The sequence below is a fragment of the Ambystoma mexicanum genome, chromosome 11 (assembly GCF_040938575.1).
Source record: "Ambystoma mexicanum isolate Mex_15411 chromosome 11, UKY_AmexF1_1, whole genome shotgun sequence".
Classification (NCBI taxonomy): Eukaryota; Metazoa; Chordata; class Amphibia; order Caudata; family Ambystomatidae; genus Ambystoma; species Ambystoma mexicanum.
This window is the reverse complement of record NC_090934.1, coordinates 1194817697-1194838644: the sequence shown is the minus strand read 5'-3', so window position 1 is coordinate 1194838644 and position 20948 is coordinate 1194817697. Positions and strand designations below refer to the sequence as shown.

At 50.4% G+C, this 20948-nt stretch overlaps 1 protein-coding gene across 1 annotated transcript in view; it reads right to left on the bottom strand.

Annotated features, from left to right (window-relative positions):
* The window catches only part of LOC138505118 (mucin-3A-like), a 1277237-nt gene that overhangs the window by 376577 nt on the left and 879712 nt on the right, over positions 1-20948 (bottom strand). Inside the window, exon 10 of the mRNA XM_069625417.1 lies at positions 1437-1591. Within this exon, the coding sequence (XP_069481518.1) occupies positions 1437-1591 (155 nt within the window). The remainder of the gene's footprint in view (positions 1-1436; positions 1592-20948) is intronic.

The following is a 20948-nucleotide window of genomic DNA, read 5'->3' as shown; positions in this document are numbered from 1 at the left end:
TGTTCCAACACCTCCAGGGACAGAACTGTCTGGGGATTCAGTAAGGAAGAGGTAACTGGAAGGGCACTTCCGCTCGAGAGCGACATCGAACCAGTTGGTTGTAATCCCAGATCGGTTGGATGTGCGACCGGACCACGGTCATCCTCCGCCGACGAGATGGAGGAAGCCGCTTCTGGTTGCAGCAAGGCCTCAGGCAGGATCGGATCAAAAACCTCTGGTGCAGGGCCTTGAGGCGTTCCCGCCTTTTTTGAACTCGACGTGTGGGACGAGGACTCTCGACTCGAGGTAGACTTATGACGGTCTCCTGAGGAGGATTTCGATGAGTCTTTTCTCTCCTTTTTAGATGGAGGAAGACGACAAAGCCTTATGTGAAGAAGAGGACCTCGCAGGATGTTTCTCCGAGGGGCGTTTTTCAGATGAACGTGATTTCTTCGCCGGAGGCTCCGCCGACACTGAGCAACAAGGGGGCACAGGAGACTTAGATCTCGAGGCTGTAGAGCCTACCTCTGATGCCGGGTACGCACCCGCTCCGTCATTGAGCCAAGTAACCAGGCGTCTGTTGCGGTCTTTTAGGGTCTTTTGTGAGAAGCCCTGACAGTTCTCACACGTGTCCGCCGTATGATGAGGGTGAGGACAGTAAATACAGTCCATATGCCCGTCTCCTTCATACACTTTAAGACCGCATGTAGCACACGGACGAAATAACGCCTTTCCAGGCATTCTTCGAAAAGAAACAGTCGAAGAAGAAGAACGCACAACCTAATAAAATAGTAGATACTTGAGGTAATCCCACTACTTTGGAAGACGGTTGAAATCTGAGGGAGCCGCGGGGGCGGGGCTATTTATACCTCTACGTCCTAGTGGCGCTGCCGTATGCGGCCCAAAACGACGTAGATAGGACACAAAAGTGTCTGAAGTTTTCCTATGGAAAATGTCTATATAACTTACTGAGGATTCCCAGCCTGACGACGGGGAATATTCTAAGCATGTGAATCCATGAAAGATCCAATGCTGGAGAAACTGCAGCTTCTCATGAACTCTGGAAACTGCTACCTGCTGAAATATAGATGCTCCCCACATGGTTTGCAGTCATAATCAAAACACTGAAACACCTGGGTTCTAGATTTGAGCATTATACAGGTTTGTAGTCCCTATTTTGGTCAAACCTAGATGCTCCAAGCTTGCAGTGACCATCATAAATGCTGCATTTCAATCTGTAGAAATGAAAGATACAGTTACATTTCACCTTTATCAGCATGTTAAAATTGTAGCTTTTTTTACTACTGGAACTCGAATGAGGGGAAACACCCGAGACCACGTCCATTACTTGTGCTTCCTCCCCCCCTTTGTTACATTCAGATAACAGTGGAAAGGTGGTGTTCTTAAGAGCTCATTGCCATAGTGTATTCAGCCTTTTTCATAAGGGTTTATGGTACCTGCCACAACAAAGGATGTCGGATCCACCTGGAAGACAGAGTTACCAAAAACATTACTGGAACTGACAGAGTTGAGGAGGTTCTGAAGAACCTCCTTACTTGGGGGCGCTGGACTCTGGTATAAAAGTTCACTCCGGCATAACACTGATCCGCTCCTGCTTTGAGAAAGAGTAAGAAAGACCATCAATAGAGGCACATGACAATCAAACAGTCTAAAAGTCACAAAACATGTTGACTAGCATCTCTTCAAGTTTAACAGTTATGAGTGTAACTTCCAGCTTTGTTCATCATTCAATGGCTTTCTAATCTAAGTATGAACCACAGAAAAAAAAAGTTGAAACAAGTATTGCCCGGACATGGCTTACAAGACCACTTTTTCAATGGGGACAAATGCATGTACTGTATCATCTTCTGTTGCATAAAACGCACATCTAAATCTATTTTAAAACTAAGGGTGCACATATAAGTGCCCATTCAATAGCATTCCGAGCATGACCCAAATATGGATCCCAAGCAGATTTACAATGCTGAGAACCCATACCAAGCTCAGGAGGACATACAAGTTTAAAGAGCATAGAGGCAGAAAGAGGCATGCTTCTAGACAAGAGTAAAGCCATTGCTGAAGCATGCATAATAGAATTCAAGGGCAAAAACAAAGTACTAAAACGGTTCTTTAAATCAATTTATTCTCAGACAACCGCAATGTATATTTAAAACTTACAAACTCAAAATCCTGTATATTCGGATCTTCATAAACTTGACCTAACTTTCAAAAATATCCGCATTTTGCCAAGAGAGCCAGGAAAGGAGTATGGTTATCTATTTTTATTGCCAGGTTTTTCCACAAACAAAAATCACCACTAAGCAAATACTTTTCCTCTTGAATGTCATTACTACTCTTGCATTCCTTTATCCCATCTCACTAACGAAGGCATTGGACTAATGGGGAGCCTCTTTTTCATATAAGGCAGAGTATCAAGTGGGACTGTGGAGACATAATCCCTCTCAATGACGACCCAATTCGGACTATCCATATAATCGGTCCTAGGCAAATAATTTATTGTGCGCAGCCTATATTGCACGATATTGTATTCTGGGAAAATCAAAAACCTCCCTAGTGCACCGGTCTCTGGAGAAAAAACTTTGGGATTCTTGCTTTCCCACCGTCGATCCCCACAAAAATCTATTAAACACTTTTTCCAAAACCAGTTTATCCAAAAGAGGGAGCATACTTAAAAACACATAATGACAGAGTAGGGTGCTTTTGATTTCATTCCCCTTACCCCAGAGTGTCAGGTTTAATTTATCCCACTTTCAACACAACACCTATTTCTGCAAGTTTTAATCGAATGTGGTTAGTGAGAAGCAAGTCAGCATCTCTAGTAACCTGAATAACTAGATATTTAAAACCTTTGTCAACCCAGACCTCCCGTTCCACATCAAATAAGCCCCTATGGCAAGATGAGAAGGGGAAAACTTAACTCTTAAAAGCATTCACTTTGTAATCAGTGACTCCACCAAACAAACTCAAAGTCAGCATATACTCCTGAAAAGCCTTTATTTTCTTCACTTTACATGACGGCCCATTCATCCTTGGCACCGGAGTGCCTCCGAGGGCTGCACAGATTGCCATGGTGCCACAGCACACATGTAGCACCTGCCTGGCTGCATTACTTCATTTCTCTCCAATCACAAGCCGGAAGGCGAGGAAAGCCGACCCCCAGCAAAGGCCCACACGAAAGACCCCTGTCTTCAGCCTGTCTGAGCATGGCGGAGCACAGCACAATCTTTAAAAACGAATCCAAGTGTTTTCACCCACATGCTTCGACACTCATTCTCTGCTTTAAGTATGCCCCTCAAATGAGACCTCTCTATGCTCACACTTTGACTCGCATGCTGCCTGATGTAGCCCTAGTAACATGAGGTGCAGCTGTGCCAGTCTGCGCTATCCTACCTATTTGACCTGCATGCTGCCTGATGTAGCCCCGTGCAACATGGTGTGGCCTTTGCCAGTCTATAATCATATCTAGTTCACCTGTATGCTGCCGGATGAAGCCTCCTGTAACTTGAGATGAGGATTGCTGGCCTGCGTACACTTTCACATAGGCACTCTTATCACTACCCTCCCTCAAAGATTGGAAAATGCAAGTTGATGTAATGTACCTTGCTATGAATGTAACTATACTATATAACCCTCTTAAGCAATGCATGTAACATGTGGAAGAAACCAGTGCAACCAACCTTCTTAAGCAAAAGTGCCTAGATGCCTCGGGGTTAGGTGCGCTATACAAATATCAAAATAAATAAAATAAAAATGTGTGGGTATTACCCTACAGATGTTTTGGATGTCAGAAATTTCAATTGTTCTGGGATGAGGTTTTTCAAGTATGGATCTTGTGCCGCATCTCTCCCTTGCACGTATTCCAATAATTTGTACAATGGGTTTGTGTTCCCTGCTAATATCAATTTGCCAAATGTAAACTATTTTGGAATTGCAGGGCTCTTCTAATGACCAAGAAACCTATCTTGAGGTTTTGCAAGAGTGATAATAGTCTACGGTTGAGGACTGTCTACATAGCCCCTCGATCATTTCCGGCACGGAAAGGGTCTTTTCAACTTAAGCATCAGCAAGATAAATAGGACGAAATGTCGAGCACTTTTAATGAATAGTACGAGTAATGGGTCCCTTTTTTCATATGCTCTTTTCTTGTGCATTCGATTTATGTAGATATCATGTTCCCTTTTGCTTTGCTGGAAAATTAAATAAAATTGGTATTCGAAAAAAAAGAAAAGGACAGAAGGGAGGAATGCCTCTAGTTTCGCACAACAATTACATTGTAACAAACAATTGAAACTTTTTTTTTTAAACATACTTGACAAAGCAGCTAATGCACGGTGGATGGCAATCCCTACTGGGCATCCTTTGCCAAATACCTCACTTTGTGCAAAGACCTTGAGTTTAGAGCACTGAAGAAACAGATAATCCTTAATGGGCGACGTAGTGACGATGGATTTTCAAAACCAGCCGAGGGAGGCTTCCAAGAGGACACTATTCTAGTGAACAAGAAAAAAACGTTTGGAACTAGCCAATCTCAATCGAGGTAGGATGTGGAGCAGTAAGGTTTAGACTTAAGGAAGTGTGAGGGTGCTGTAATGGTACGAGCCAGAGAACTCAAATCAAATTAGACGAAGTATAAAAATACATGCGTTAGGCATGAACACCATCAAGTGAAAACAGGCAAGTATTACTACCGAACTAGTACAAAACACATACATATATTCATTCACAATGTATGTTCTCGCAAGAGAAGACCAACCCTTTGCTTTTAAGATGGTCAAACTATTCAATTTACAAACTATACAACTGCCCGAAAAGCAAGTAAAACAGGTCATTCAGAAACAGTAATGTAAACACCATTATCCTGGCTCATAAAATAAGGCCCCTAACAAGTTCAACCCAGCTAATGTGATCACGTCCTAAGAAGAAAACTTCGTAGCCGGTCAGGGTTCTTTTGAAGCATAGAAGCAAGTTTTGGTAAAGTAAAATGTCCCTGTGATGAAAGAACAAAAAGGTAAGTACCAAAGATTAGGGGTCCTCCCACAAATCCGCCAGTTGAGAGATAACCCACGGGGGATCCTGGCCAGAACCCCACCGATGACGATCAGGCAAGGGAGACTTAGGGTCAGGACTTGCGTATGTAAAAACCCTTTGGTGGGAAGCAGGGTGGAAACAGCTATGCAAGATCATTGCACTTATTCTGATTCCACTAGAAACCAACCTGTAAGGTTCCTAGATTGCCTCAGACCATAGACTTCTATTTTTGGTTCTGTTGCAGGGAGTCCATGGGTCGCTAATGCAGTGGTTTGAGATTGAGTCCAGCTAAAACAGGAGCAGACGGTTCCCGATACTGTGCAGCTGGACAACCCAGGCACTCCAAATGGGCCACCATGAGTGCCAGGATGATAGGAAATCCCCAAGACATGATGGGAAGCAGACAGCAGCAGAGAACAACTCTCATGCAGCGGCTGGCGACTTGGGTGCCAAAGAAAGAACCTGCTTCTAGAAGGCCCACCTATTCAAGATAGAGCGCAGGACGACTGTTCATAGGCCACAAGCTGGGGACCTGCCGAGTTACAAAGCAAAACTCAGAATGGTGATCGATTAATAGCAGAGACCCTTGACAGAGCTGGTTTGCTCAAAGGATGGTCCCAGAACACTTCAGAAGGCTCCAGATGATAGGTCAGTGTGCGATGGTCCAGACAGGTTGGTCCCACCAGCTCAATGGTTGAAGCATGTGGATGTTTTCAAAACTTGGCTTAAACGTCACTTGCTAAAAAAGAGAGCTCTCCCTGCAGTCTCTCCCCTCCTCCCTACCTGAACCTGTCAACACCTTCAGTGACAATGTTTTGTATCTTTAAATAGAAGTAGTTTGAAGCATTTGCTCCTTAAGGTTGTTACTTTTGTAGGTCACTTGTTTTCTTATATATTCTTTTCTGTTTGTTTTGCTGCTGGGATAAATCCTACCTTTGTAGGCCCTCATTCATAAACTAGCTCACAACTTCTCATCTTTGTGCCATTATACAGGCACCCTTCGTGGAAATGTCTCATCTGTAATCATGTTATTGTAAGTCATTTGTGTCCGAAAACGGCATCCCGGGTTTTCAAACTAATACAAATAAAAACACATTGCAAGAGTAACAAATGTTGCTAAAAGTAAAAGAAAAATGTACACAAAGAACCACTGCTGTACTTCACAGGAAGGTGATTTGTACAGCCTAAACAGAACAAGGTGTCCTGCGAAGGGAGACAGGGTCCCTCTGGTAGCCTTAAGGACTGACCAGTCCCTCTGTTACAAATGAGCCAAGTAAGTACAGTAAAAAGGCTGTACTTACCTTCAAAAGTTCGGGCAGGAATTAAACAATAACATAAATGTGGAAGTTTCCTTGATGTCAATGGAGGGAAAACACAAAAAAAGTGTTACACCCCTTATCCCAAGAAAACAAGCTTATTTCTTATATGGTTATTAATGTGGAATGAGGTTCCACTTCATCTATCAGTAGATGGCGTAGTCTGACCCTGCACAGGCACTGTACTTCACCTGGCCCAGAGAACCAGCAATAGACACAACCTTGCACTGGCGAGAGGGTGGAAGATAAGGAACAAGTTACTTACCTGTAACTGTTGTTCTCCAGCATGGGTCTGGCATGGATTCACATGCTCATGAATATTCCCTGTCGTCAGGCTGGGAATCCTCGGTAAAGAAACAGAAAAAAAATCAGTATCAGTTTCGTTTCTGATCTGTCTTTCTTAGTAGTAACCAATCACTGTCATACTACTCCCTGCCAATGACTGCCCTCTCCCTAAGCCCCGCCTACGGCAGCCATCCTCAGATTTGGTAGAACGCCAAGTGGCAGTATGACCAAGTGAAGAGCCGCAGAGGGGTAAGGTAGGAGGGTTCGCATGTGAATCCATGCCAGAGCCATGCTGGAGAAGAACAAGTTACTTACCTGGTAACGTTCTTTCGATGGGAAGGTCCGACGACGTATTCCATATCTATGACAGGTAATCACCACAGCTGTGTGGCTTCGAAAACTTTTTTCGGCGTCTGCGTCCATGACGTCGATGCGCAGTCGTCGAGGACCTCGTCCGACGTCATCCGATGTGATAAATAGGACGCACGACGCCCGTAGCCTTAGTTGTAGTTTTTTCCCCCAGAACGTGTGACATTAGTCTACTGCCAGTCAGACACAAAGCCTTGCGGAACGTAAGCTGCAATCGCAAAAAAAGAAATTCTGCAGCGGGGAAGGTAGGGAGGGAGCGATATGGAATACGTCGTCGGACCATCCCATCGAAAGAACGTTACCAGGTAAGAAAGTAACTTGTTCTTCGAGGGGATTGGGTCCTCCGACGCATTCCATATCTATAACCGACTCCCAAAGCAGTACCAGAGCAAAGAGGAGGGAAAGAATTTAGAATTAAAATTTAGAATTGCCAATCAAATAGCAGAGCAAAGGACCGCCTTGCCAAAGGCCAGATCCTCTCCTCGGATGGAATCGAGGGAATAGTGACGTACAAATGTATGTACTGAAGCCCAGGTGGCTGCATCACAGATGTTGCGAATAGGAACACCCTTCTGCAGGGCAGTAGATGCAGCCATACCCCTGGTAGAATGGGCCCGCAAGCGGTAACACTCCGAGATGGCCAAAATAATCCAGCGAGACAAAGTCTGTTTCGTCACAGCTTGTCCCAAACGCTTTCCAGCGTAACCAATAAAGAGTTGATCGTCCACTCTGACCCGGGACATGCGTGAAACATAAAAGCTTAAAGCTCTCCTAGGATCATAGGCTTGATCAAGGATCAAGAGCCTCTCCTCTTCCTTACCAGGATGCGGAGGAGGATAGAATGCCGGAAGAACAACCTTCTGGGCCAAATGAAATTCCGTCACTACCTTCGGAAGAAAAGAAGGACGGACTCTAAGGACAACCCTGTCCTTATGGAAAACAGTGAAGGGAGGCTTAACTGAAAGTGCCTGTAACTCACTCACTCACTCTGCGAGCGGAAGTGACCGGAACTAAAAATACAGTTTTAAGAGTCAACAGTCTCAAAGGACAAGAGTGCAAAGGCTCAAAGAGAGCACCCGTTAGAAACCTGAGAACAAGGTTTAAATCCCAACCGGGCACCTGGAAAGGTGACGGAGTGAACACATTAGTGAGCCCTTTCAGAAACTGTGAAATTAAAGGGATTTTAAAGTAGGAACATTCTTCAGACGAGCGCTTAAAGATGGACAGCGCCGCCAGGTAACCTTTAATGGTACCCACTTGCAGGCCCCTGTGGGCCAAAGAAAGTAAAAAGGACAGAACCATGGGGATGTCACATGCAAAAGGATCCACATTCTGAACTCTGCACCAGTCGCAGAACTTATGCCAACGGCACAGAGACTTTGTTGCTGGCAGTCGGGCCGAGATCAACACCTCCATCACGTCTTCAGGGAGGTCCCAATCCTTATACCTCAACCTTTCAGAAGCCAAGCGTGAAGGTTGAGGGATCTGACCTCTGGATGGAGAACCTGACTCCCCTCCCGTGAGAGCAGATCGTCTCGGTAGGGAAGACGACGTGGAGGGCAGATGGACAAGTCGAGAAGGTCCGGGTACCACGTCCTCCGAGCCCACGCCGGAGCAATGAGGATCATCTGAGAACCGAACTTCCGTAACCTACGCAGCACTTGCGGGATGACAGGGACTGGAGGAAACGCGTACAGCAGTGGGAATGACCACTCCACCACAAACGCGTCTCCTAAGGCTCCTTTTGGAGGAAATTCCCGCGAGCCGAACCTCTCGCACTTCCGGTTGACACTGGAGGCGAAGAGATCCACTTGAGGGGTCCCTCAAAGGGCAAAGATCTCCAGGAGAATCTCCTGAGCCAACTCCCACTCGTGAGATATCGTGCTCTGCCTGCTCAGAGCGTCCGCCGTCACGTTTTCGTCTCCGGCCAGATGAACTGCCGAGATCGAAACTTCCTGCTGGATGGCCCAGAACTCAAGCTGCATCGCCTCCCTGCACAGAGGAAGTGACCCTGCCCCCCCCCCTTTTTGTTGAGGTAGTGCATGGCCACTGTGTTGTCCGTCAGGATCAGGCCATTCTTTCCTCGCACAGTCGGCAGAAAAGCCTTCAGGGCTAGCCTGACAGCTCTCAGCTCCAACCGATTGATATTGAGTCAGGACTCCGACGGAGACCAACGACCGCTGACTGTCAGCTCATTGGCATGAGCTCCCCATCCCGTGAGGGATGCATCCGTCACGATCGTCACCTCCGGCCACGGAAGCCAAAACGGAGCCCCCTTCATCAAGTTGCCTTCGACGGCCCACCACAGAAGGTCCTGGGCGACCGAGGGCGGCACCTGAACCGGGTTCGACATCTTGCCGGAGGACTGCGACCATTGCATATTGAGCGCCCACTGTAAAGATCTCATCCACAGGCGAGCCTCTGGCACCAGAAGAATGCAGGATGCCATGAGGCCGAGCAACCTCAAGAATTCGAACGCTGGGAGCGTCTGGGCATGCTGAAACTTGTGCACCATCTGCTGAATGTGAAGAGCCCACACCTGGGGAGGAAAACACTGCCCCAGGGAAGTGTCGAGCACTGCTCCGATGTACTGGAGCCGCTGTGTTTGCGTCAAATGGGACTTCTTTAAATTGAGGGAGAAGCCCAGCCTCTGAAGGGAGTGGCAGGTGACTGACAGATGATCCAGGACCTGCTCGGGAGAGCATGCCCTGATCAAGCAATCATCCAGGTAGGGGTAGACTTGAATCCCCCCTTGCCTGAGATGCGCTGCCACCACCATGAGCTTGGTGAAAACCCTCGGGGCGGAGGTCAATCCGAACGGCAGGACCCGAAAATGAAAGTGCGAGTCGCCAAACGCGAACCTCAGGTACTTCTTGTGCTTGGGATGGATCGGCACATGGAAGTAAGCATCCTTGAGGTTGAAAGACACCAACCAGTCCTGAAGCTGAAGGGCCTGGAGGACTTGAGAGAGAGTAACCATCTTGAACTTGTCCTTCCTGAGGAGTTTGTTCAAACCGCGCAAGTCCATGATGGGTCTCAATCCCCCTTCTTTCTTCGAAATCAAAAAATAAGGGGAATACCATCCCTTGTTCCTCTCCGCTACAGGCACCAGTTCTATGGCGCCTTTCTCCAGCAGGGCTTGAATTTCCTGCGCAAGGAGCGGATCCGGACTCTTCAAAGAGAGGTTCCCTGGTGGATTGTCGTGAGGCCTCTGCCGAAAGGGAAGACAGTAGCCGTGGGTTATGATCTCCAGAACCCACACATCTGAAGTAATGGCACGCCACTCTACAAGATGCTGCGCCAGCCTTCCCCCAACCGGCGAACCATTGGACATGGCCTCATGACTGAGTGGTAGCGGCTGCAGCGTTACCTGAGGGCAAAGAGGCAACTGCCTGAGCGGCCTTGGCACCACGGGTACCCTGTCGTCCACCTCTGGTACCCCTGCGTTGGCCTCTTTGACTGCTAGCTCCTCTCGCTTTACTGAAGGAGTAATAGCGAAAGGAACCACCCCTCCATTGCTGTCCCCTAGGGCGAAAAGGCGGAGGTTGGCAAACTGCAGCGCCCAACGACTTCGCTGCAGCTTTGGAGGTCTGCAACCTCTCAAGGCTCTCGTCAGCCTTGCTGCCAAAAAGGTGTTCACCGTCAAAGGCCATGTTGAGGAGCCGGGACTGCACATCAGGAGCAAACCCCGACTTCCGCAACCACGCAAACCTGCGTATCACGGTGCTCGCTGCCATGGACCTGCTGATGCATTCAGCCATGTCCAAACCCGACTGAACGGACTCACACATGGCATCCTTACTATCCTGGACCATAGCAAGGAAACCATCCCGTTCGTCCCCTTCGAGAATATGTTCAGCCGCTAACGCAACACAGTTCCACAGAGTGTGTGTGAAACGAGAAAAGGCACATATGGAGTTGGCCGCCTGAATCGCCATCCCACCCAAAGAAAACACTTTCTTCGCCCAGCCATCAAAACGTTTGTCATCCCTATCAGGAGGGATGGTAGGGTACGACGCCTGCTTTGCCGGGGCCGTGGCCGCCTGCACCACCAAACTCTCCGGAGTGGGGTGCCTGGTCAAGTAGCAGGGGTCGCTACTGGCTGGATGGTATTTTCGCAACAAGAACCTGCCCACCGCCGGGAGAGACTCCGGAGCAGTCCAAGCCGCCGCCACCCTTCTCTGTAGAGCCATATGAAACAGCAGTACCGGGTCAGTTGGGGGACACACATCAAGGATGTCAGTGAGATCATCCTGCACAAACTCCCCTGGGGGACCAGACCATCCAAGTACTCGGAGACCCTAGCCATAAGGCGCCGGTACGAGGAATCGGCATGAGAACGAGGCTCAGGCCTACAAAACTCCACCTCCGGAGAGGTGTCCAGTCCCCTGGCATCATGCAGTGACTGCCTCAAATCGTCAAATTGGCTATGGCCCGAGACCATCTCATCTGGAACCTGACTAGGAGCCAGGCCATCAGAATCCTCATCCACCTCCGAAATATATTCCAGGTGGTGAAAAGAAGGCACCCAAGAGTGCTTGCTCTTAACCAGAGCCTTTCTAGGGGGTTCCCCCATGCCACGGGGTACCTCCGACACCCCGGCCTCGAAAGGCGTCGAGTGAATCGGCGTCGAGAGAACAGGCATCGCCACCAAGAGGATCGGCGTTGAGTAAATCGGCGTCGACGTCAGATGCAGCGCCGCCAGATTCGACACAGTCCTCGAAGCCGGAGCTCCGAGCGTGTCCTTCGACGACCTCCAGAGCCAGAGCCTCGAGAAAGCCTGTCGACGCCCTCGACGCCTCAGGCGTCGATGTCTTCCTTGAAGACATCACAGGTGCACACGGTCTCGAACACGTCGAGGACCGGGACCTGGAACAGGTACGTCGAGAACGAGTCCCCTTGTCCGAACGGGACCTCTCCCGTGACTCGTGCCGACCACTCTTGCGAGCGGTGTCTCTGGACCTCTCACGGCCGACCCCACTCGGGGGCGCGGACGGCTTAGTACCCTGCGACTCGAGAATCGCCAGCATTTTCTTCCCGAAGGAAGCCCATTCCTCCGGCGTCGCACGGCTGGTGGGGTAAGCGACGTGCCGGGCAGAGTCCTCAGAAGAGGACCTGGAAGACGACCGCTGTCGGCGCTTCAGAGAATGCCTCGAAGAGGCCGAGGAGTGGCGAGACCGACTCCTAGAAGGAGACCCACGAGACTTCCGACGACGACGCGGAGAGTCACCTCTCGAATCATCCGTCGAAAGTCCCGCAGACTTCGACTTCCGGGGCTTGGACACCCGACCTACCGACAACAACCTCTTACGTTCCCGTAAGGCTTTGGACGCGAGCGACTGGCAGGCGATAGTCATCCGTGTCGTGGGCCTCCCCGAGGCACCAGAGGCAGGCGTCGTGCGAGTCCGTCACCGACATCTTTGACCCACACTCCCCGCACGCACTTCTTGAAGCCCGGACGCGGGGTCGAAGACGAAGTAAAAGACATCTTCTTACGAAGGATTTTCTCACAAAAACGAACAGGTTCGAAGAACCGAGAAGAACAGAACTCCAAAGAGTCAAGGCGTAACCGAGATTCACGAAGCAACACCTTCGCGGAAAAAACGGAACTGAGGCTACGGGCGTTGTGCGTCCTACTTATCACATCGGATGACATCGGAGGAGGTCCTCGACGACGGCGCATCGACGTCATCGACGCAGGAAAAAGTTTCCGAAGCAGCACAGCTGTGGTGATTACCTGTCAGATATGGAATACGTCGGAGTAACTTGTTCCTTCTCCAGCATGGGGTCTGGCATGGATTCACATGCTCATGAATAAAAGAATACATAGCAGTATACACATGCACAACCACGGGCGGTGGCAACAGGCTCAACATTAAGCAATACAACAACTCAACATTAAGCATCTCTTACCTCCTCACCAGGCTCACCTTAAGCGAACAAGTTGCGCAGCACTGCTTGGCTGACCCTGGACTCCTCTCTGAAGTCCCGATCGACGCAGTAGAATCTTGTGAAGGTGTGCGTCGACCTCCACGTAGCAGCCCTGCAGATGTCCAGCAGGGGTACACCAGACAGGAACGCCGTGGTAGCAGCGATCGCTCTGGTCGAATGGGCTCTCGGACGGCCGGGCAGCGGTCGGTTTGCCAACCGGTGACAATGCATGATGCAGCCGGAGAGCCATCTGGAAATGCAAGTCTTTGAGAGAGCCTTCCCTTGATTCACAGCCCCAAAGTTCACGAATAGCTGCGACGTCTTCCGAAAACTCTTCGTGCGGTCCACGTAGAACTTCAGCACTCTAGCTACATCCAGAGAGTGCAAAGTCCTCTTGGCCGGCGTCGAAGGCGACGGGAAGAAAACTGGTAACACCAAGGGCTTGTTGAGGTGGAAGTGCGATGGCACCTTGGGCATGAAGGAGGGGTGTGTCCTAAGCACTACCCTTGTGTCATGAAAAGTCAAGTATGGAGGCTTGCAAGATAGGGCCTGAATCTCTCCCACTCATCGTGCAGAGGTGATGGCCACGAGGAACGCAGTCTTCCATGACAGGAACTTCATGGGCGCCGAGTGCATAGGCTCGAATAGGGCTCCCATGAGCCTGGTCAGCACCACATTAAATTCCCACGCCGGGGCAGGAGCCTTCACCGGCGGGAATGAACGGAATAGTCCCTTCATAAATTCCTTTACCAGGCGATGAGACCACAAGGACGCCCGTCCCGTAGTCCTGGTATATCGGGAGATGGCAGCCAGATGTATTTTTATGGAGGCGTGAGCCAGTCCAGCTTTGGCCAGCGACAGTAAGTACGGCAGCACTTGAGGGGCCGTAATTCGCAGAGGGTTAATCTTCTGTGCACGGCACAAGATAGAGAACCTCTTCCATTTATGACCATAACACGAGAGTGGAGGACACCCTGGCCTTTGCAAGAACCCCTCTGCAATCAGCCGGGATATCGTACTCGCCAAACTCTAGCGCTGCAGGAGCCAGGCCTGCAAGTTCAGCGACTGTGTGTCGTGGTGTAGAATGGCGCCTCCTTCTCTGGAGAGAAGATCCGCATCCGCCGGCAGCCTGACTGGCGGGGACGTTGACAAGTCTAGAAGGTCCGGGAACCAGATCTGCCTCGGCCACGCCGGTGCGACGAAGATCATCCTGCACCTGGACATCTTGAGCTGGCCGATGAGGCGGAGCAGCAACGGCAACAGAGGGAACGCTTATAGAAACAGGCCGTCCCAAGGGAACGAGAAAGCATCGCCCATACTCCTCGGCTGTGGGAACCTGCTGGCGAACCTCTGGCACTTGGAGTTCGTCGCCGTCGCGAACAGGTCGATCTGGGGTTTGCCCCATCGTTGGAAGAGTCGATCCTGGCGCAGTTCCCACTCGTGGCATGAGCGCAGCTCCCTGCTGAGTGAGTCCGCAATGGTGTTTTTTAATTCCTGCCAGGTGGAAGGGAACCAGAAACATCCCCTGGGCGACGGCCCAGTGCCACAGATCCTGGGCCTCCTTGGATAGGGCTGGGGTTCTGGTGCCTCCCTGCTTCCGTATGTAGAACATCGTGGTGGTGTTGTCAGTGAAGATCCTCACCACCTTGTCCTTGAGGGACGGGAGGAACGACTTGAGCGCCCAGAACACTGCACGGAGCTCCAAGATGTTGATGTGAAGAGACCTCTCCTCTGGGAGCCAAAGGCCTCTTGCGTGGAGATCTCCGGTGTGGGCCCCCCAACCCTCCAGAGGCGCGTCTGTAGTCACCGTCTCCTGAAACGCCGGGGTTTGAAAGTCCGTGCCCGTCGTGAGGTGAGCCCGGGTGCCCCACCATAGGTTCGCCCGACAGAACTCCTCGTCGAGGGGGGATCCTGTCCTCGAAGCAGCCCCCTGCCTGGACCCAGCGGGCGTCGACGAACTCCTGTAGCGGACGCATCCGAAGTCTGCAAAGGGGTACAAGGTAGATGCATGAGGACATCATCCCGAGAAGGGACTTGATGGACCTCACCCTGGCTACGTCCGTGGCTAACAGTCGCCGTACCTTGCCCAGGATGGTTTTGGTCCTCTCCTCTGAAGGGGAGAGGAATTGCTCCACTGTATGGAGCTTGGCCCCCAAAAACAGTGCCACTTGTGACGGAACCAGGTGGGATTTGGGGTAGTTGATGGAGAACCCCAGCTCAGTGAGCAACCGGACGGTCCTCGCCGTATGATCGACGCCGAGTTCCCTTGACCTTGCCCAGATTAGCCAGTCGTCCAGGTAGGGGTAGACGTGGATCCCCTGCAGGCACAGCCGCGCCACTGGTGCCAGGCACTTGGTGAAAACCCTGGGTGCCGACTTTAATCCGAACGGTAGGGCCCTGAATTGGTAGTGGCGTCCTTGAACCGCAAACCTGAGGAACTTCCTGTGCCTTTCTAGAATGGGGATGTGGAAGTAGGCATCCTCCAGGTCCAGCGACGATAGGAAGTCGCCTTCCTCCAGCTGTCCCAGTACGTGCTGGAGGGTGACCATCCTGAATTTCTGCGCCTTGATGTATTTGTTTAACCGACGCAGGTCTGGGATGGGGCGCCAACCGCCTGTCTTCTTCCTGACGAGGAAGTACCTTGAGTACACTCCGAAGCCCCGCAGCCTCCTGGGGACGAGCTCGATGGCGCCTTTCTTGAGCATCGCCTTTACCTCTAACAGCAGTTGAGGGACGGGATTCTCCTTCCTGGCTAAGGGAGGAATGCGAGGGCACTTCTTTAGGAATTCCAGTGAGTGCCCGTTGGCCAGGGTGCCCAACACCCAACGATCGGTGGAGATGGACTCCCACACCCTGACGAACTTCGTCAGTCGGCCTCCCACTAGGGTGCTTCGGTGGGGGCCCCGACCACCCGGCCGGGTCAGTCTTGCTTGGACGTGGCCTTGGCGCCTTGGCCTCCTTGGCGACGACGGCGGGAACCCCCTTGCTTGCCGTGACCTCTGTAGGCCTCCTGGGAAGAGGAGCGGGCCGCCTGGCGGTAGGTGGAGGAGCCACCGCTGGATCCTTTGGAGGCACCCTGTCTGCCTCAAGAGCTCCGAAAGGGCCGTCGCTGCTGAAGCACTCCAAGGGCCCGGGCCGTCTCCGAGTCGGTCTTGATGGCCTGTAGAGACTCATCCACCGCCTTACCAAAGAGGATGTTGCCGTCGAACGGCATGGCCAACACTCTGGTCTGGACGTCCTGGCGAAAGTCTGTCGCCTTGAGACCTCGTCGTCGGAGGCAAACTGTTGCCCAGTTGGCAAAATCCGGTATCGGCAATGTCCGTTGCCACCATAATGGCGTGATCCGACACCACCTCGCCCTCCTGCAGAATTTCTAGGGCCTCCGCCCTTTTGTCATCAGGCAGGAAATCTAGCAGGGGAGCTATCTTGAACCAGAGCTCCCTGCGGGCCACGATCGCCAAGGCATTGGCCGCCTTAATCGTCGTCGCCGCAGACGAGATGCCCCGTCGTCCCATAGAGTCCAACTTCTTGCCCTCGCTGTCTGGCGGGGAAGTGGAAGTTGAAGCCGCTGCGCCCGCTGCCTTCTTCTTAGCGGCTGCCGAGACGACCAAGTCCGGTGTGGGCTGGGCCCTGAGGCACAAGGGGGCGGCATCGGGCACTCGGTACTTCTTCTCGTACCTGTCCCTCTTGGCGGGTGTCGTGGCAGGGTTCTTGAGGACAGCAAGCCCCTCGTCCCAGATGTCGTCGAGTAAAGGCACCGCAAGGACCGTCTTCCTCTTAGCCTCTTGCGTTGGTACAGAAACCCCTCCTTTTTCTGTTCTTCAGGGCAGAGCTGGAAGAGCTCGGATGCCCTGGTTATCATGGCGTGGAAAGAGCCGACCTAGTCGGCTGGGGACGCCCGCGTGGGGGTGGGGGGTGACGACGGGATGTCTGCTGTGTAATCGTCGTCGTCCATCGCCGTACCCTCTCCCGGTGAGGGGGATGAGGGGTCCACCGGTCTCGCAGGCACGAAGGGCGGAGAGGGGTGGACTCTCCTCCGCTTGTTCGCAGGGTTTCCCGACGGGCCTGGTTCTGGATCCTCCGTCGGGGTGCGTGGTAATCTCGTCCTTATCTCGGTACATAAGGATTGGATTGCCAACAAAATGGCCGCCGAGCTATCCTGGGGCTCGAGCAATGGCTGCGACGGACGGGATGGCCGTTCCACTGGTCCCTGTTCGTCATCCTCGTCGCTATCTTCGATCACGTCAGCAGGGACCGTCCCCTGGGATCGAACCTTCTCGAACCTCTCGTTGAGGTTTATGAACTTCTCGTTGAGGCCTATGGACCTTTCGTTGAGGTCCCTCTCGGTCTCCACCAGTTCCTCCTCAGAGGCTGATTCAGAGTCTGTAGCGGCCACTGCCCCCCCCCCCTCTTTTTCAGCCGGGGGCTTCACGGGGGTCTTAGCGGTGGGCTGGAAAGAGGATTCCCTCCGCGGCAGCAGGGATACTCTGGGCCCAGAGGCCGGTTCCATTGGCATAGTCTCGGCCGGCTCCGCCAGGGTCGCAGAGACCACTTCGGTAGAGGCCTTAGCCGGGTGGATCAAGGCCCCCACCACCTTCGGTGCGTCCTGGGCCTTCGCCTTGAGGGGAGGGTCAACGCCTTGCTCCCCCTTCGAGATCGACCGGGTCCGCTCCAGCGGCCTACCCGGGTTCTCAGACTTCCTCTGCCCCGAACCAGAGCGCTGGCTCGTGGTCGAACGTGCCGGGGATGTAGCGTCCTGCTTGGCAACCGAAGAGTCCGACCTTTCGGCGCTCTCGGAGCCTGCTGACTTGCGGTGCTTGGCCTTCTGTTGGGCCCCCGTCGCCGGGGCACCCTCAAAGGACTTAGAAGCCCGCTCAACCTTCTTCGCCTTCTCACTTGCTGTGCCCTTCTCCAGCCAGGAGGCGAGGCGGGAACGACGATCTTGTTTGGTCCGTTCCGAAAGGTTCTTGCAGAAAGAACAGTCCTTCTCTACGTGCGTCTTGTCCCCATGGAGGCAGTAGAGACATCGCGAATGCTCGTCCTCCTTGAAAACGTTATATAATCCTCATCCAGGGCAGTTCCTGAACAGCTTGGATCCGGGCGTAGAGCTTCTTTTGTCCTGGGCCATGTCCGTTGAGGTAGGCCGCAGATCTTCCGGAATCCTCCAAGAAGTGTAAACTCGACGAAAACTTCACCCTTGAGGGGCGCAGAAGAATTCCGAAACGGGTCCCCTTTATCGGAAGTAGAAACGGTGGAGCTTGAGGCTCGATTAAACCTAAAAAATGAGAAAATCTCCTGGAAAAGCGTGAAAACGCAGTAAAAAACTTGAGAGCTAAACACGAGGACTCCCAACACTTGAGCGTGCAGTAAAAATCGGAGAATGGCTGCCGGAGGCGGGGCTTAGGGAGAGAGCAGTCATTGGCTGGGGGCAGTATGCCCAGAGATCAATGATTGGTTACTACTAAGAAAGACAGATCAGAAACGAAACGGATACTGATTTTTTCTTTACCGAGGATTCCCAGCCTGACGGGGAATATTCATGAGCATGTGAATCCATGCCAGACACCATGCTGGAGAATATCCGCCTTAGAAAAAGAGGGTGATTAGGCCTGCAAAGACTAATGTGACCCATGGAAGTGGCCTCGGGCGATCAGCATAGCTACCTTAACCGAGGAACAGGATAACAGAGCGCATAGCCAGCAGAAGGAGCTGGACAACCCAAACAGAGCTGCCACCAAGACATTATCAGAAGCTGGCGGGAAGGGAGCATTCACTGTAGCCAAACTGAAGAAACCCGCACATCAGACCGCACCACTGCCCCAAAATGCCCGACTAGAGGAGCACTGCCAAGAAGAAAGAGGTACACAGGTGTTAAGGGAAACCAAGAGGTGGGTAGTGAGGTCAAACACAATCCCAGAGTGGGGTGAAAATGAAACTACCCCAAGGCGGGGTGAAAGCCAAACAACCCCTAGACGGGGTGAGACCACGTTCTTCATCCTGTCATTACCTTTGTAGATTTAAACCCCAACCCACCTTCAACCACTCCTTAAAAACTCTATGAAAAGCAATATCATGCAAATGTTATGCAAACCCATGCTCTAAACATGGTCATCTAGTCATCAGAAAGATATTTGCTCCCCCAAGAGTGTTGTGCTGCCTTCGGCTAGCAGTGGCAAGCGTATTAGGTTCTATACTGTGTTGTGAGGGGGATTCGATCCAACACCCACATTGACAAAAATATAAATCCTTCGGCTAATCCACATTTCTCAACCTTATATAGACAATAACATGTCCACTGCCCAGCATGCCATCATGTGTATAGGGGGCTTTTTTCAATAGTTTAAAGAAACCGGAATAACCAGGGGAAATAGAAATTCAGTTAATGTAATAAACTACTCAATGAAGCACACTACCATGAGTATTTCCAATCATTGGTTCTGATTTCATAGACCTCGGGCCAACAGCACCTGAATGGTATTAAAAACTGCAACCTATTGGGTGCATTCAGAGGAAGGTTTGTTCCACTCAAATACCTAGTAGTCGTATTGTTAAGAGACGGGAACCTCCTCTGAGAACACCCTTTCTAAGGCCAGATTTAGTCAGATAGATAAAAAGCATAGCAGGGACCTAATGTTTCCAGTTATCAAAACTGCAAATATATTACTATAAGTACCAGTCAGAAATAGAATAGAAACAGTTTTGGAACTCATTAATAGAACCAAGTGACAAATACAGCTGGTAAAAAAAAGTTAATAGATTAATACAATAATGTGACCTTTACAATTATTTAAATGTTTGCTACATTGAAGAAAGATGTAAAAGATTTCAACCCATAATTACTTTAGCCTTATGTCTGGATTTGTTCCACATCTGAAATTCAAAAATAACTATAAAGGCAGTAATCAGGCAATTAGCAATTAGTGGGCAAACTCTGAATCATCACTTCAGGCAGTGATCTTAGTGCAGGTGAACCTTTTAAGAGTACAGGACCAAGAGGATGGGAGTATATGTCAAAAAGGCAGCTATTTTAGGCAAGGGACAGTGCAGAAAACCATCAAAGGTTACAGAAGATGTTTCAACAGGTACATCAGTCTTTCGACAGTAATTCTATCTAAGTACTTTACTTTGATAAATGTCATAAAAAACACATCGAAATATATATAGGGTGGGTAAAGGAGTAAAAGGGGTGGGATCGGGTAGGGGAAGGGTTAGTAGTGTTGGGTATGAGGGTGCTTTGGGAAACCTCTCCCCCCAAAAAAACCAAAAAAAACACAATGGGTTTGGTCAGCAGAATTCCTTTCAAGTAAAGTACTTATAAGGAATTCTGCCGATGTTCACCAGCGATAAAAAATATCTACAGAAAGTCAGATTGTATTATCACTCAGGCTCTAGGTACCAATTCAGACCATCCCTTTTAGTGAGGAAGAAAATCAATTAAGGTGCTTTCTTGGCCGTACAACTCGTTATCCAATGAAGGCGGGGCTTTAGTTGTTAGTGAAAATGTATCTGTTTGCTCCTAAAACCACCTAGATTACAACTGATCAGAACATGGCAAGTTCTTTCTTGTCTTTTTTGTTTAAAAACTATTCAAGACTTATATACCTTACAGAAATGTCCTGACAAAGTGTCTTGAGTGACGGGTCTAATATTCCAATCGAAAAAGGTGGCAAGATTGCCATTATAAATATTGAAAACTACAATAGGGTAGTCTTTGATCTACTTGAACATGAACACCACCAGCTATTGGGGAATGACCATTATGAGAAAATTACTGAGTGAAAAATATCACCTAGGTAGGTTTAGCAAATTGATTTCTGTCAAGATAGGAATAGGACTTCCTGAATTTGCCCAACCCTTACCATTCAGCCTTTTGCATCCCAGGATGAGCAACAGTTAATGGGTGTGACACAGTATTATATACACAGTCCAAATATGACGACATACCTACAAACACCTCTTACCAAACTTGTAATACTTTTTCTTGCCTATACCAAAGTAGTAATTCATTGAATGTCTGGA